Raw genomic sequence first — 17,500 nt, forward strand, 5'->3', positions numbered from 1 at the left:
TAACACACGTTTATGCTCCTAGAGGACACTTTAACACACGTTTATGCTCCTAGAGGACACTTTAACACACGTTTATGCTCCTAGAGGACACTTTAACACACGTTTATGCTCCTAGAGGACACTTTAACACACGTTTATGCTCCTAGAGGACACTTTAGCACACGTTTATGCTCCTAGAGGACACTTTACACACGTTTATGCTCCTAGAGGACACTTTAACACACGTTTATGCTCCTAGAGGACACTTTAGCACACGTTTATGCTCCTAGAGGACACTTTAACACACGTTTATGCTCCTAGAGGACACTTTAGCACACGTTTATGCTCCTAGAGGACACTTTAACACACGTTTATGCTCCTAGAGGACACTTTAACACACGTTTATGCTCCTAGAGGACACTTTAACACACGTTTATGCTCCTAGAGGACACTTTAACACACGTTTATGCTCCTAGAGGACACTTTAACACACGTTTATGCTCCTAGAGGACACTTTAGCACACGTTTATGCTCCTAGAGGACACTTTAACACACGTTTATGCTCCTAGAGGACACTTTAACACACGTTTATGCTCCTAGAGGACACTTTAACACACGTTAAGGCTCCTAGAGGACACTTTAACACACGTTTAGGCTCCTAGAGGACACTTTAACACACGTTTATGCTCCTAGAGGACACTTTAACACACGTTTAGGCTCCTAGAGGACACTTTAGCACACGTTTATGCTCCTAGAGGACACTTTAACACAGGTTTATGCTCCTAGAGGACACTTTAGCACACGTTTATGCTCCTAGAGGACACTTTAACACACGTTTATGCTCCTAGAGGACACTTTAACACACGTTTATGCTCCTAGAGGACACTTTAACACACGTTTATGCTCCTAGAGGACACTTTAACACACTTTTATGCTCCTAGAGGACACTTTAACACACGTTTATGCTCCTAGAGGACACTTTAGCACACGTTTATGCACCTAGAGGACACTTTAGCACACGTTTATGCTCCTAGAGGACACTTTAGCACACGTTTATGCTCCTAGAGGACACTTTAGCACACGTTTAGTCTCCTAGAGGACACTATAGCACACGTTTATGCTCCTAGAGGACACTTTAGCACACGTTTATGCTCCTAGAGGACACTTTAACACACGTTTATGCTCCTAGAGGACACTTTAGCACACGTTTATGCTCCTAGAGGACACTTTAACACACGTTTATGCTCCTAGAGGACACTTTAGCACACGTTTATGCCCCTAGAGGACACTTTAACACACGTTTATGCTCCTAGAGGACACTTTAACACACGTTTATGCTCCTAGAGGACACTTTAACACACGTTTATGCTCCTAGAGGACACTTTAGCACACGTTTATGCTCCTAGAGGACACTTTAACACACGTTTATGCTCCTAGAGGACACTTTGACACACGTTTATGCTCCTAGAGGACACTTTAACACACGTTTATGCCCCTAGAGGACACTTTAACACACGTTTATGCTCCTAGAGGACACTTTAACACACGTTTATGCTCCTAGAGGACACTTTAGCACACGTTTATGCTCCTAGAGGACACTTTAGCACACGTTTAGTCTCCTAGAGGACACTATAGCACACGTTTATGCTCCTAGAGGACACTTTAGCACACGTTTATGCTCCTAGAGGACACTTTAACACACGTTTATGCTCCTAGAGGACACTTTAGCACACGTTTATGCTCCTAGAGGACACTTTAACACACGTTTATGCTCCTAGAGGACACTTTAGCACACGTTTATGCCCCTAGAGGACACTTTAACACACGTTTATGCTCCTAGAGGACACTTTAACACACGTTTATGCTCCTAGAGGACACTTTAACACACGTTTATGCTCCTAGAGGACACTTTAGCACACGTTTATGCTCCTAGAGGACACTTTAACACACGTTTATGCTCCTAGAGGACACTTTGACACACGTTTATGCTCCTAGAGGACACTTTAACACACGTTTATGCCCCTAGAGGACACTTTAACACACGTTTATGCTCCTAGAGGACACTTTAACACACGTTTATGCTCCTAGAGGACACTTTAACACACGTTTATGCTCCTAGAGGACACTTTAACACACGTTTATGCTCCTAGAGGACACTTTAGCACACGTTTATGCACCTAGAGGACACTTTAGCACACGTTTATGCTCCTAGAGGACACTTTAGCACACGTTTATGCTCCTAGAGGACACTTTAGCACACGTTTATGCTCCTAGAGGACACTTTAGCACACGTTTATGCCCCTAGAGGACACTTTAACACACGTTTATGCTCCTAGAGGACACTTTAGCACACGTTTATGCTCCTAGAGGACACTTTAACACACGTTTATGCTCCTAGAGGACACTTTAACACACGTTTATGCTCCTAGAGGACACTTTATCACACGTTTATGCTCCTAGAGGACACTTTAGCACACGTTTATGCTCCTAGAGGACACTTTAGCACACGTTTAGTCTCCTAGAGGACACTTTAACACACGTTTAGTCTCCTAGAGGACACTTTAACACACGTTTATGCTCCTAGAGGACACTTTAACACACGTTTAGGCTCCTAGAGGACACTTTAGCACACGTTTATGCTCCTAGAGGACACTTTAGCACACGTTTATGCCCCTAGAGGACACTTTAACACACGTTTATGCTCCTAGAGGACACTTTAACACACGTTTATGCTCCTAGAGGACACTTTAACACACGTTTATGCTCCTAGAGGACACTTTAGCACACGTTTATGCTCCTAGAGGACACTTTAGCACACGTTTATGCCCCTAGAGGACACTTTAACACACGTTTATGCTCCTAGAGGACACTTTAACACACGTTTATGCTCCTAGAGGACACTTTGACACACGTTTATGCTCCTAGAGGACACTTTAACACACGTTTATGCCCCTAGAGGACACTTTAACACACGTTTATGCTCCTAGAGGACACTTTAACACACGTTTATGCTCCTAGAGGACACTTTAACACACGTTTATGCTCCTAGAGGACACTTTAGCACACGTTTATGCACCTAGAGGACACTTTAGCACACGTTTATGCTCCTAGAGGACACTTTAGCACACGTTTATGCTCCTAGAGGGCACTTTAACACACGTTTATGCTCCTAGAGGACACTTTAGCACACGTTTATGCTCCTAGAGGACACTTTAGCACACGTTTATGCCCCTAGAGGACACTTTAACACACGTTTATGCTCCTAGAGGACACTTTAGCACACGTTTATGCTCCTAGAGGACACTTTAACACACGTTTATGCTCCTAGAGGACACTTTAACACACGTTTATGCTCCTAGAGGACACTTTATCACACGTTTATGCTCCTAGAGGACACTTTAGCACACGTTTATGCTCCTAGAGGACACTTTAGCACACGTTTAGTCTCCTAGAGGAGACTTTAACACACGTTTATGCTCCTAGAGGACACTTTAGCACACGTTTATGCCCCTAGAGGACACTTTAACACACGTTTATGCTCCTAGAGGACACTTTAGCACACGTTTATGCTCCTAGAGGACACTTTAACACACGTTTATGCTCCTAGAGGACACTTTAACACACGTTTATGCTCCTAGAGGACACTTTAACACACGTTTATGCTCCTAGAGGACACTTTAGCACACGTTTATGCTCCTAGAGGACACTTTAACACACGTTTATGCTCCTAGAGGACACTTTAACACACGTTTATGCTCCTAGAGGACACTTTATCACACGTTTATGCTCCTAGAGGACACTTTAGCACACGTTTATGCTCCTAGAGGACACTTTAGCACACGTTTATGCTCCTAGAGGACACTTTAGCACACGTTTAGTCTCCTAGAGGAGACTTTAACACACGTTTATGCTCCTAGAGGACACTTTAGCACACGTTTATGCCCCTAGAGGACACTTTAACACACGTTTATGCTCCTAGAGGACACTTTAGCACACGTTTATGCTCCTAGAGGACACTTTAACACACGTTTATGCTCCTAGAGGACACTTTAACACACGTTTATGCTCCTAGAGGACACTTTATCACACGTTTATGCTCCTAGAGGACACTTTAGCACACGTTTATGCTCCTAGAGGACACTTTAGCACACGTTTATGCCCCTAGAGGACACTTTAACACACGTTTATGCTCCTAGAGGACACTTTAGCACACGTTTATGCTCCTAGAGGACACTTTAACACACGTTTATGCTCCTAGAGGACACTTTAACACACGTTTATGCTCCTAGAGGACACTTTAACACACGTTTATGCTCCTAGAGGACACTTTATCACACGTTTATGCTCCTAGAGGACACTTTAGCACACGTTTATGCTCCTAGAGGACACTTTAGCACACGTTTATGCTCCTAGAGGACACTTTAACACACGTTTATGCTCCTAGAGGACACTTTAACACACGTTTATGCTCATCATCATCATCATCATCATCAGACGGGTCCGACCAGAACGACAGGAGGGGTTTTCCCGCTCTGCAGCCTCGACACGCACACGTGTCCCCGACACTTCCTGCTTTCCTCTCATCCATCACCTCAAGACGTCATTTCACGCTTATTTTTAAGTTTTAAATGTCAACCTGCCGTCAGACCGGCTTTTCCCCACAGACCTGATCCACTGAGACCTGATCCACACAGACCTGATCCACACAGACCTGATCCACACAGACCTGATCCACTCACAGACCTGATCCACACAGACCTGATCCACACAGACCTGATCCACTCAGACCTGATCCACTCACAGACCTGATCCACTCACAGACCTGATCCACACAGACCTGATCCACACAGACCTGATCCACTCACAGACCTGATCCACTCACAGACCTGATCCACACAGACCTGATCCACACAGACCTGATCCACACAGACCTCATCCACACAGACCTCATCCACACAGACCTGATCCACACAGACCTGATCCACACAGACCTGATCCACACAGACCTGATCCACTCAGACCTGATCCTCACAGACCTGATCCACACAGACCTGATCCACACAGACCTGATCCACTCAGACCTGATCCACACAGACCTCATCCACACAGACCTCATCCACACAGACCTGATCCACTCACAGACCTGATCCACTCACAGACCTGATCCACTCACAGACCTGATCCACACAGACCTGATCCACACAGACCTGATCCACTCACAGACCTGATCCACTCACAGACCTGATCCACACAGACCTGATCCACACACAGACCTGATCCACACAGACCTGATCCACACACAGACCTGATCCACACAGACCTGATCCACACAGACCTGATCCACACACAGACCTGATCCACTCACAGACCTGATCCACACAGACCTGATCCACTCAGACCTCATCCACACAGACCTGATCCACACACAGACCTGATCCACTCACAGACCTGATCCCCACAGACCTGATCCACTCAGACCTGATCCACTCACAGACCTGATCCACTCACAGACCTGATCCACTCAGACCTGATCCACACAGACCTGATCCACTCACAGACCTGATCCACACAGACCTGATCCACACAGACCTGATCCACTCAGACCTGATCCACACAGACCTGATCCACACAGACCTGATCCACTCACAGACCTGATCCACTCACAGACCTGATCCACTCAGACCTGATCCACACAGACCTGATCCACTCACAGACCTGATCCACACAGACCTGATCCACACAGACCTGATCCACACAGACCTGATCCCCACAGACCTGATCCACTCAGACCTGATCCACACAGACCTGATCCACTCACAGACCTGATCCCCACAGACCTGATCCACACACAGACCTGATCCACTCACAGACCTGATCCACACAGACCTGATCCACACAGACCTGATCCACACACAGACCTGATCCACACACAGACCTGATCCACACAGACCTGATCCACACAGACCTGATCCACTCAGACCTGATCCACTCACAGACCTGATCCACACAGACCTGATCCACTCAGACCTGATCCACACAGACCTGATCCACACAGACCTGATCCACTCACAGACCTGATCCACTCACAGACCTGATCCACTCACAGACCTGATCCACTCACAGACCTGATCCACTCAGACCTGATCCACACAGACCTGATCCACACAGACCTGATCCACTCACAGACCTGATCCCCACAGACCTGATCCACACACAGACCTGATCCACACAGACCTGATCCACTCACAGACCTGATCCACACAGACCTGATCCACACAGACCTGATCCACACAGACCTGATCCACTCACAGACCTGATCCACTCACAGACCTGATCCACACAGAGACCTGATCCACACAGACCTGATCCACTCACAGACCTGATCCACTCACAGACCTGATCCACACAGACCTGATCCACTCACAGACCTGATCCACTCACAGACCTGATCCACTCAGACCTGATCCACACAGACCTGATCCACTCACAGACCTGATCCACACAGACCTGATCCACACAGACCTGATCCACTCACAGACCTGATCCACACAGACCTGATCCACACAGACCTGATCCACTCACAGACCTGATCCCCACAGACCTGATCCACTCAGACCTGATCCACACAGACCTGATCCCCACAGACCTGATCCACTCAGACCTGATCCACTCACAGACCTGATCCACTCACAGACCTGATCCACACAGAGACCTGATCCACACAGACCTGATCCACACAGACCTGATCCACTCAGACCTGATCCACACAGACCTGATCCACACAGACCTGATCCACACAGACCTGATCCACACAGACCTGATCCACACACAGACCTGATCCACTCACAGACCTGATCCACTCACAGACCTGATCCACACAGACCTGATCCACTCACAGACCTGATCCACACAGACCTGATCCACACAGACCTGATCCACTCACAGACCTGATCCACTCACAGACCTGATCCACACAGACCTGATCCACTCACAGACCTGATCCACACAGACCTGATCCACACAGACCTGATCCACTCACAGACCTGATCCACTCACAGACCTGATCCACACAGACCTGATCCACACAGACCTGATCCACTCACAGACCTGATCCACTCACAGACCTGATCCACTCACAGACCTGATCCCCACAGACCTGATCCACTCACAGACCTGATCCACTCACAGACCTGATCCCCACAGACCTGATCCACTCACAGACCTGATCCACTCACAGACCTGATCCACTCAGACCTGATCCACACAGACCTGATCCACTCACAGACCTGATCCACACAGACCTGATCCACACAGACCTGATCCACTCAGACCTGATCCACACAGACCTGATCCACACAGACCTGATCCACACAGACCTGATCCACACAGACCTGATCCACACACAGACCTGATCCACTCACAGACCTGATCCACTCACAGACCTGATCCACACAGACCTGATCCACTCACAGACCTGATCCACACAGACCTGATCCACACAGACCTGATCCACTCACAGACCTGATCCACTCACAGACCTGATCCACACAGACCTGATCCACACAGACCTGATCCACTCACAGACCTGATCCACTCACAGACCTGATCCACTCACAGACCTGATCCCCACAGACCTGATCCACTCACAGACCTGATCCACACAGATCTGATCCACACAGACCTGATCCACACAGACCTGATCCACACAGACCTGATCCACACACAGACCTGATCCACACAGACCTGATCCACACAGACCTGATCCACTCACAGACCTGATCCACACAGACCTGATCCACTCACAGACCTGATCCACACAGACCTGATCCACTGAGACCTGATCCACTCACAGACCTGCGGCACCTTAGTTTGGTTCCACACTGAACTCAAATGTTTTGTAGTTTTTCATCTGTTTTCAGTCATTTTGCATCAATGTAAAGTAAATATTAAGTAATCTCAGGTTTCTGGTCTGCACATGCGTGGGTCCGTGGGTTCGATCCCCACCTCCCCACTCCACTGCAGCGGCTTCAGACCCAGAAACAGAAGAAACCAGGAAGCAACGGCGCCCAAAACAAGGTGACAACAACAACAACAACAATAAACCCAGGGAGGACGTCAACATGGCAACCAGCACCACTACCAAGAAGAGGCGTTTGTGTCCTGGTTGTGTCCAAAAGTCGGCCATTTTCCCCACGCTGGTGTTTCTGACAAAGGTGAAGGTGGAAATACAGCTGTGTTCCAGTGCCGTGGGAGGTCCGAGGTACTTCTGGACCTCCAACTCACAAACTCTGGGGAGCCCAACCAACCTCGACCTCACCAAGAGAAGTCGGAGAACAATGACGCCGCCCGTGGAAACACAATTTGTGAGATAAAACGTCAAAGAACAGGCTGTAAACGTTACTTCCCTGCTTATAGCGTTATATTAGATACTGTGATTTAACACAAACTGAAGTTTTGTAATATTGTACCCAGGTCCATTTCATATTCATATGCAGCCTTTACATAAATGGCCCCAGATCAGTTGATAAAGATGTGATCCACTGCTGGACAATATGTTTATGAACGTATTTGATGTTTTCTGTTTACGTTCAACTTAAATGTTCTGGAACGCTCTGAAGTCGGAGCTTTAAACTCCAGGGAGGATGAATCCCGTGTCCCGTTGCTTATGAACGCAGCATAAAGGCGTGTTCAGAGCAGCTGAATGTTGGGGGGTGTGTGTGTGTGTGTGTGTGTGTGTGTGTGTGTGTGTGTGTGTGTGTGTGTGTGTGTGTGTGTGTGTGTGTGTGTGTGTGTGTGTGTGTGTGTGTGTGTGTACACCGGAGGAAGAGTTACTCCCTCATTTCACCATTCAACCCCCGTCACATAGACACCAGGGAACTCCAGTCAGCTGGTTGTTCCCTGAACCGGGGGAAGAACGTTTTAGGGAACTGATGGAGCTGGAAACACTCTAAACGACGGCGAGGTGGACCTGGACTTGTACTTGTGTAGCGCCTTTCTCGTCTTCTGACCTCAGGGCGCTTTCACACTTGTCACATTCACACTGATGGCAGTGGACATCTACAGACCATCTAATCAAACCATTCACACACACACACACCCATGTGCAGCAATTCAGGGTTCAGTGTCTTGCCCAAGGACACTTTGACATGTGGACCGAGCTGGGGATTGAACCGCCAATCTCTCGAATGGCGAACAACCCACTCTTCCACTGAGCACTCATTTTCATTATAACGTGTTTCAGTAGCAGCGTGGGCGTTACCTTGACGGCAGGGAAGGTCTTCCTGTTCTTCTCGCTGGAGGCTCCGGGCAGACCGCCGTGAGACGGACCTTCACAGCCGTACCTGAACCTGAAGCCGCGCTGCGACACACACACACACACACACACACACACACACACACACACACACACACACACACACACACACACACACACACACACACACACACACACACACACACACACACACACACACACACACACACACACACACACACACACACACACACACACACACACACACACACACACACACACACACACACACACACACACACACACACACACACACACACACACACACACACACTTTAATTTTTTTTCCCAAAACACTGACGGCAATTTTTTTTACCGTAGATTTGCTACTTTTAATCTAAAATCTGCAACTTTTCTCGTAGATTTGCTACTTTTAAATCTCGTAAATCTGCGACTTTATTTTATCGTAGATTTGCTTCTTTTAATCTCGTAAATCTGCGACTTTATTTTATCGTAGATTTGCTTCTTTTAATCTTGTAAATCTGCGACTTTTCTCGTAGATTTGCTACTTTTAAATCTCGTAAATCTGCGACTTTATTTTATTGTAGATTTGCTACTTTTAAATCTCGTAAATCTGCGACTTTATTTTATCGTAAATTTGCTTCTTTTAATCTCATAAATCTGCGTCTTTATTTTATCGTAGATTTGCTACTTTTAATCTCATAAATCTGCGATTTTCTTATCGTAGATTTGCTTCTTTTAATCTCGTAAATCTGCGACATTATTTTATCGTAGATTTGCTTCTTTTAAATCTCGTAAATCTGCGATTTTCTTATCGTAGATTTGCTTCCTTTAATCTCATAAATCTGCGACTTTATTTTATCGCAGATTTGCTTCTTTTAATCTCATAATTTATGGTGTCGGAGACGCCAAGCGCTGTGACAGAACGCTGTTGTAATCCGACGCCCTGGGAACGAGAACACGCTGTTTATTTTGAGTAATTCAGATTTAAAACAGTTATAAGTTACTTTAATGATGAAAATGTGACATTAATTATTCATAAAGGTCCTTTTTGTTTTCCGTTCGGGTTCATCTGTTGCTTTGGGACTTGGATCCATTTCCACGCTTGTTTGTGGCGTCGAAGGTTTGAACCAAACACTTTGATTTGCTTCGTCTGTAAAACCTCAAATGATTTAACTAACGAGCAAATGATCATTTTGTTTTATACAATGTTGCGTAACTCATGATCATCTCATCTCAGCTCCAGCCTCTGGTCCTGGATCAGGTCTCAGGGGCAGCAGCTCCAGCCTCTGATCCTGGATCAGGTCTCAGGGGCAGCAGCTCCAGCCTCTGATCCTGGATCAGGTCTCAGGGGCAGCAGCTCCAGCCTCTGATCCTGGATCAGGTCTCGGGGGCAGCAGCTCCAGCCTCTGATCCTGGATCAGGTCTCGGGGGCAGCAGCTCCAGCCTCTGATCCTGGATCAGGTCTCGGGGGCAGCAGCTCCAGCCTCTGATCCTGGATCAGGTCTCGGGGGCAGCAGCTCCAGCCTCTGATCCTGGATCAGGTCTCGGGGGCAGCAGCTCCAGCCTCTGATCCTGGATCAGGTCTCGGGGGCAGCAGCTCCAGCCTCTGATCCTGGATCAGGTCTCAGGAGCAGCAGCTCCAGAACTGATCCTGGATCAGGTCTCGGGGGCAGCAGCTCCAGCCTCTGGTCCTGGATCAGATCTCAGGGGCAGCAGCTCCAGCCTCTGATCCTGGATCAGGTCTCGGGGGCAGCAGCTCCAGCCTCTGATCCTGGATCAGGTCTCAGGGGCAGCAGCTCCAGCAGGGACCCCAAACTTCCCTTTCCCGGGCCACATTAACCAGCTCTAACTGGGGGATCCTGAGGCGTTCCCAGGCCAGTGTGGAGATCTAATCTCTCCACCTGGTCCTGGGTCTTCCCCGAGGCCTCCTCCCAGCTGGACGTGCCTGGAACACCTCCCTAGGGAGGCGCCCAGGGTTCATCCAGACCAGATGCCCGACTCATAACTCATGATCATGTTCCACCTCATTGTATTTTAGTAATATTTGTCTTGTTGATCTTGTGTTTGTGTGTTTTAGATCTTTGTTAGCTGCTGTTTCTGAAGGTGCAATACAAATAAAGTTATTATTATTGTTATTGTTGTTATTGTTGTTATTGTTGTTATTGTTGTTATTGTTATTATTGTTATTGTTGTTGTTGTTATTGTTGTTACCTGTTTGGGCTGCTCCAGGATCTGCAGGAACGGTCCGTCCACTGAAAACAACAGGAACTCAGAATCAGGTTAAAACACTTCACAGATCTGAAACAGACGCAGCGCGAGCACAGACGTGGATTATTGGGAATGTTTGAGAACGATCGACGGATGCGTCAGTAACAGTTTCATCTGCTCCACAGCGGCCTCAGCACGCCGGCCTCAGCACGCCGGCCTCAGCGCTGCGGTGTCGATCCGTGAAATCTACGTTTAAAACTCTTTCAAACGTCACGGATCCTCGTTATTATAACGTTTTAAAAGAGCTACGACGACCAATTTAGTATGAAATTCATAAAGTACGGACGAGGGGGAGGAGGGGAGTGTTTAGAGAAAAAAGTCGCAGATTTACGTGATTAAAAGTATCAAATCTACAAGAAAAGTCGCAGATTTATGAGATTAAATGAGATTTTGGGGCGGCAGTAGCTCAGTCCATAGGTGACTTGGCTGGGAACCGTAGGGTCGCTGGTTCAAGTCCCTGTGTGGACCATGTATGGAGCGTGGACTGGTGGCTGGAGAGGTGCCAGTTCATCTCCTGGGCACTTCCGAGGTGCTGTTGAGCAAGGCACCGAACCCCCAACTGCTCAGGGCGCTGGTCACTGGCAGCCCCCTCCCTCTAACATCTCTCCTTAATTGCATGTATAGGTCCTGGTTGTGCATGTGTGTATTTCGGGTCTGTGTGTGTAACATGTATAATAATAAGAGTGAAAAAATCCAATTTCCCCGTGTGGGATAAATAAAGTAGTTCTTCTTCTTCTTCTTCTTAAAAGTATCAAATCTAAGATAAAATAAAGTTGCAGATTTATGAGATCAAAAGAAGCAAATTTAACATTATTCCAGAATAAATGAAGTTTAATTCTCCGTTCTCTCGTTTTACTGTTATTTTCTGTAACTGAACTGAACGAATGAGTCTTTTGATGAATCACATGTAAAAGTTTTGCTTCTGAGGGACAAACAGGAAGTGAGAGCAGAGACGCCGACACGTCACGAAACTCGCCTTTCACTTTCAGCACAGACGCTTTCTACATGTGACAGATTTACACCTTTATATATTTACACACGTTCGTTTTCCACAGAGACAGTTTCGGAGGGCGCTCGTCTGCAGCTCGTCCATGAAAACACGTGCGTTTTCTTTTTTTGTTGTTTTTAACTTTAAAGGAAATGATGCAAAGATTTTTAAGGGTTAGAATAGTTTATTTCCTCATATCTCAGCTGCTTTATTATAATAAATATATATATAGATAAAGATGTGATGGATGAGAAAAAGGTATTTGACCCATAAAACAAAATTAAGGGCGCACTCACACTGTCCCTCCGCACCGCGCCAAAACAGGTTTTTGCGGGTCAAGCCTGGTTCCTTTGACCAGTGTGAGTGCAACCGTACCACGTCTAGGAGCGGCACGCTTGCCGTCCACGGCCCGTTTGGGAGAGGTGGGCTTTAGTAAAGCACGTTTGCACGTGTACGAGCACGAGCGTGCGCACGTGTACGAGCACGAGGCCTACGGCGGTTCTGAGGTCATTTCCTGTGCGCCTGTTGGGACGTAGAAAAAAGAAGGAGGGACCATGCGCGGACATTTCAAACAATGGCGGTGAAAGGTTCACGTTGGTGTGATGCGGAGGTGGAGTGTTTACTGCAGATTTGGTCGATGAAAAGATTCAAAAACAGTCGACAAGACGCACAAAAACTCCGAGGTCTACGGAAAGATCTGGAAACAAAGCCACGCAACGCCATGACGTCATCAATGCGTGTGACGTGTTACGGCGTGATGACGTATAGGCAGCAAGAAGCATTCTCCGAGGCCCAGGTAGTGTGAGTACAAACGGGCCTGGAGGGGGGGACAAGGACCCTAAAGCACGGGGCACGGGACGGAGGCACAGTGGGAGGGCGCTCTAAGCTGTGACAGAGGAACAGTGGGAGGGCGCTCTAACCTGTGACGGAGGAACAGTGGGAGGGCGCCCTGGGAGGCAACAGAAAAGTCTGTGGTTGTTTTGGTTTCAGTCGACTCAGATTTCATTCGTCCGTTAAGTTTTTTTATGCGTCTTTTTTGCTGTTTCACTTCTTTCCATGAAGCTTTTGTTCGCTCTCGTGCTTTTCCACGATTCGTCGACGAGAAACTTTACGGATCTTTCCTTAAATCAACAGATCGAATCGTTGACAGACTCGTGCGTTAGTCGACAGTGTTTCTTTACATGCGTCATGTTTCACACACGTTAAAGCAGATTGTGTCTCCTCACCTGTCCGCAGGGACGCGCTCTGAGACATCACAGGGAAATGTGTGAACTCCCACGACGGCTCCATCATGAGGTTTTCGAAAATCTGAAAGAAGAAGTCAGACGCGACGTCAGGACGAGCTGAAGGCGGCTGTGGAGCCCCGCCCCCTAAAGCGCCCCCTGCTTTATGGTCTGTTTGACTCTAAGTCAGACCGTCATTTACTCACATCATGTTACATTGAAGAAGACTCGAAACCAGAGATTGAGACCCACTAAAAAAAACACTAAAAACCCATTTAAACCACTTAAAACCCAACAAACCCCACTATGAACCCACCAAAACCAATCAAAAACAACTAAAAAAAAACAAAACACCACTAAAAACCAACCAAACGCCACTAAAAAAAACACTGAAACCCAATAAAAAACAACCAAAAATGACCAAAAACCCACCAAACCCCACTTAGAACCCACCACAAACCACTACCAACGACTAAAACCCACCCAAAACCCACTTAAACGACTAAAACCCACCCAAAACAACTAAAAACCCACTTAAACCACTTAAAACCCAACAAACCCCACTATGAACCCACCAAAACAAAAAAAAACACCACTAAAAACCCCCAAAAGACCACTAATAACCAACCAAGCATCACTAAAATCCACTTAAACCACTTAAAACCCAACAAACCCCACCAACATCCCCTTAAACCCACCAAAAGGCACCAAAAACGACCATTAACCCCCAAAAACCCGCTTAGAACCCAACAAACCCCCAGAATCAACTAAATCCACCAAACCCACTGAAACCACTAAAAAACCAATAAACCTCGTTCTGAAAATGTTCGCTGAGTTCAAAAATCCAGTGAGAAGTTTCTCATTTTCTCATTGACTTCCACACAATCACACTTCTGTATGGAGTCAGAATCAGAACCAGAGCCAGAGCCAGAACCAGAGCCAGAACCAGAGCCAGAACCAGAGCCAGAACCAGAACCAGAACCAGAACCAGGACCAGAGCCAGGACCTGAACCTGGACCTGGACCAGAGTCAGAGCCTGAACCTGGACCAGAACCAGAGCCAGAGCCTGAACCAGAGCCTGAACCAGAACCAGAACCAGAACCAGAACCTGAACCAGAACCTGAACCAGAGCCAGAACCAGGACCTGAACCTGGACCAGGGATGGTGGCTCACCTGGGTGGAGGTGTGGAGGAAGTGTTCGTCTCCTGCCATGGTGTCTGTGGGTCAAAGGTCAAAGGTCAAAGCAGCCACAGTGCTTTTTATACAGATAACATTTATTAAAGTAAATAAAAGAATAAATAAATAAATAAACAGTAAATAAATAGTAAAATAATAAATTAATAAACAGTAAACAATAAATAAAACAGTGAATAAATAAATAGATAGTAAATAAATGACTCAGAAAATCAGTTTTAACAACATTCCTGTGTAATAAATTATTAACATTAGCATCTTTTTTATTATTTATTTATTAATAAATAACACCTCACACTTGTTGCCTCACTTAAACTGCGCATGCGTGAATCGCGCTGCTAGCCCCCTGTGGCTAACAGTTAGCTAGCACTAACTGACAGTTTGTGTTGTTTGTGTTGTTAAAAACACCGTTTTAAACAACAAACAGTTGTTAACAGTTATCACACGTTAACCGTGAACAGCACCGACAGTAACCATGGTAACTGACGGTCCGTTAACGTCACAGAAAGTCGTTAAAAGAGTGAAAACCGCCGCCTGTCCGAGCTAACGGGAGCTAACGGGAGCTAACCGGGAGCTAGCCCGCGGAACACGGAAGTCCGTCCACAAATCCGACAGTTTAACGGTTTTTTAAAGATTTACATCAGTAAAAATTAAATAAATTAATATAAATTAATACGTTTTAGCTTCACGGGAATCCCGACTTTAGTTCGGCAGGTGTTTAATCAACTTTACGGTAAAGTTTAAACAACATTTTCAGCCTTTTTCACACTTTTCTTCAGCAGGAAGTGATGGAGGACTGCACGTGACTAAAGCCTCAATAATAATAAATATAAAATTACTAAAATAAAACAAATACAGGAATTTAAAAATAAATACTTAAATAAATTAATTCTGGAATAAATCAATGAACAGATTAATGCTTAAATAAATGTATAAATAAACAAAATAATACAGAAATAAATTAATTCTGGAATAAATCATTGAACAGATTAATGCATAATTAAATGTATAAATAAACAAAATAATACAGAAATAAATTAATTCTAGAATAAATCAATGAATAAATTAATGCATAATTAAATGTATAAATAAACAATAGGAATACAGAAATAAATAAATACATAAATTAATTAATAAATATATAAACACAAAGAAATACAGAAATAAATAAATATATGAATGCATAAATAAATGTATAAATATATAAGAATACATAAATTAAGCAGAAATACAGAAATAAAAAAATGAATAAATGCATAAGTGTATAAAATACAATAATAATATAAAGTATGGAAATAAATGCTGAAATAAATGCATGAATGAATAATAAATAAAATACTAAATATATATTTTTACATTTTGTTTTGCTACATTTCTTTAAATCTGTATTTCTGTTTCCATTTGTTAATGAGGATTTATTCATGCATTTATTCTTTAAATCATTTTTATTATTATTTATTTCTTAAATCATTTAATTATTAAGTCATTTATTTATTAAATCATTTATTAAATCATGTATCTATTTATATATGCATTTATTTATTTCTATATTTATTTATGCATTCCTGTATTTATCAATATATACATTTGTTTTTGCATTTATTCATTTACATCTGTATTTATTCATCTATACATGTATTTATTAATTAATGTATCCCTGTATTTATTAAAGTATCTACACATTTATTCATGTGTTTCTGTATTTCTGTATCTATAATGTATTCATGCCTGTATTTATTAATGTATCTATACATTTATGTATTTATGTATTCCTTTATTTATGTATGTATCTATACATGTATTATGTATTTATGTATTCCTTTATTTATGTATCTGTACATGTACTTATCCATGTACTTCTGTATTTATTAATGTATCTACACATTTATGTATTTATTTATTCATGTATCTATTAACCTATACATTTATCCCTGTATTTATTAATGTATGTATTATGTATTCCTTTATTTATGTATGTATCTATACATGTATTATGTATTTATGTATTCCTTTATTTATGTATGTATCTATACATGTATTACTGTATTTATGTATTCCTTTATTTATGTATGTATCTATACATGTATTATGTATTTATGTATTCCTTTATTTATTAATGTATCTATACATGTATTTCTGTATTTACTTATTAATGTATCTAAACATGTATTTATGTATTCATGTATTTATTCATTTAGTCATCCCTGTATGTATTAATGTATTTCTGTATTTTCTGACACTTTCGTCCTGTTGAAGCCTCCGTCTCTGTAAAACCAGAGCTCAGGTTCAACTAAACCCGGATTCAGACTCAAACCAAACACCGGAGGTCGGTGAAACCGGAGCCGAACTCTCCGGTGGGTCCCCGCGGACACACGGAGCCTTTCTCCGCCTCATTCACACTTTGGATCGTTTCCTGACACGGAATCAAACCTGAAGTTCGCGTTTTTCAGACGGAGTTTGGCGCGAGACGTTTGTTAAAGTTACCTGTTAATGAGGAAGTGTGCAGCTGAACACACACACACACACACACACACACACACACACACACACACACACACACACACACACACA

The 17,500-nt window shown here is 44.4% G+C and overlaps 2 protein-coding genes across 2 annotated transcripts in view; one reads left to right on the top strand and one right to left on the bottom strand.

Moving 5' to 3' along the window:
- nfkb1 (nuclear factor of kappa light polypeptide gene enhancer in B-cells 1) overlaps positions 1–17,500 on the bottom strand; it is a 40,109-nt gene that overhangs the window by 22,120 nt on the left and 489 nt on the right. The window contains exons 2-5 of the mRNA XM_083914893.1: positions 14,909–14,952; positions 13,739–13,820; positions 11,468–11,508; positions 9,239–9,337 (exon numbers count right to left, since the gene is read on the bottom strand). Of these exons, the coding sequence (XP_083771019.1) occupies positions 9,239–9,337; positions 11,468–11,508; positions 13,739–13,820; positions 14,909–14,947 (261 nt within the window). The 5' untranslated portion in view covers positions 14,948–14,952. The remainder of the gene's footprint in view (positions 1–9,238; positions 9,338–11,467; positions 11,509–13,738; positions 13,821–14,908; positions 14,953–17,500) is intronic.
- LOC310948481 (uncharacterized protein) lies at positions 14,633–14,881 on the top strand (the record flags this gene model as incomplete). Its single annotated transcript, XM_083915624.1, has 2 exons — positions 14,633–14,720; positions 14,763–14,881. Coding segments are annotated over 2 exons (207 nt in total), but the record flags the coding sequence as incomplete, so codon positions are not given.

Source organism: Echiichthys vipera (assembly GCF_963691815.1).
Source record: "Echiichthys vipera genome assembly, chromosome: 6".
Lineage (NCBI taxonomy): Eukaryota > Metazoa > Chordata > Actinopteri > Perciformes > Trachinidae > Echiichthys > Echiichthys vipera.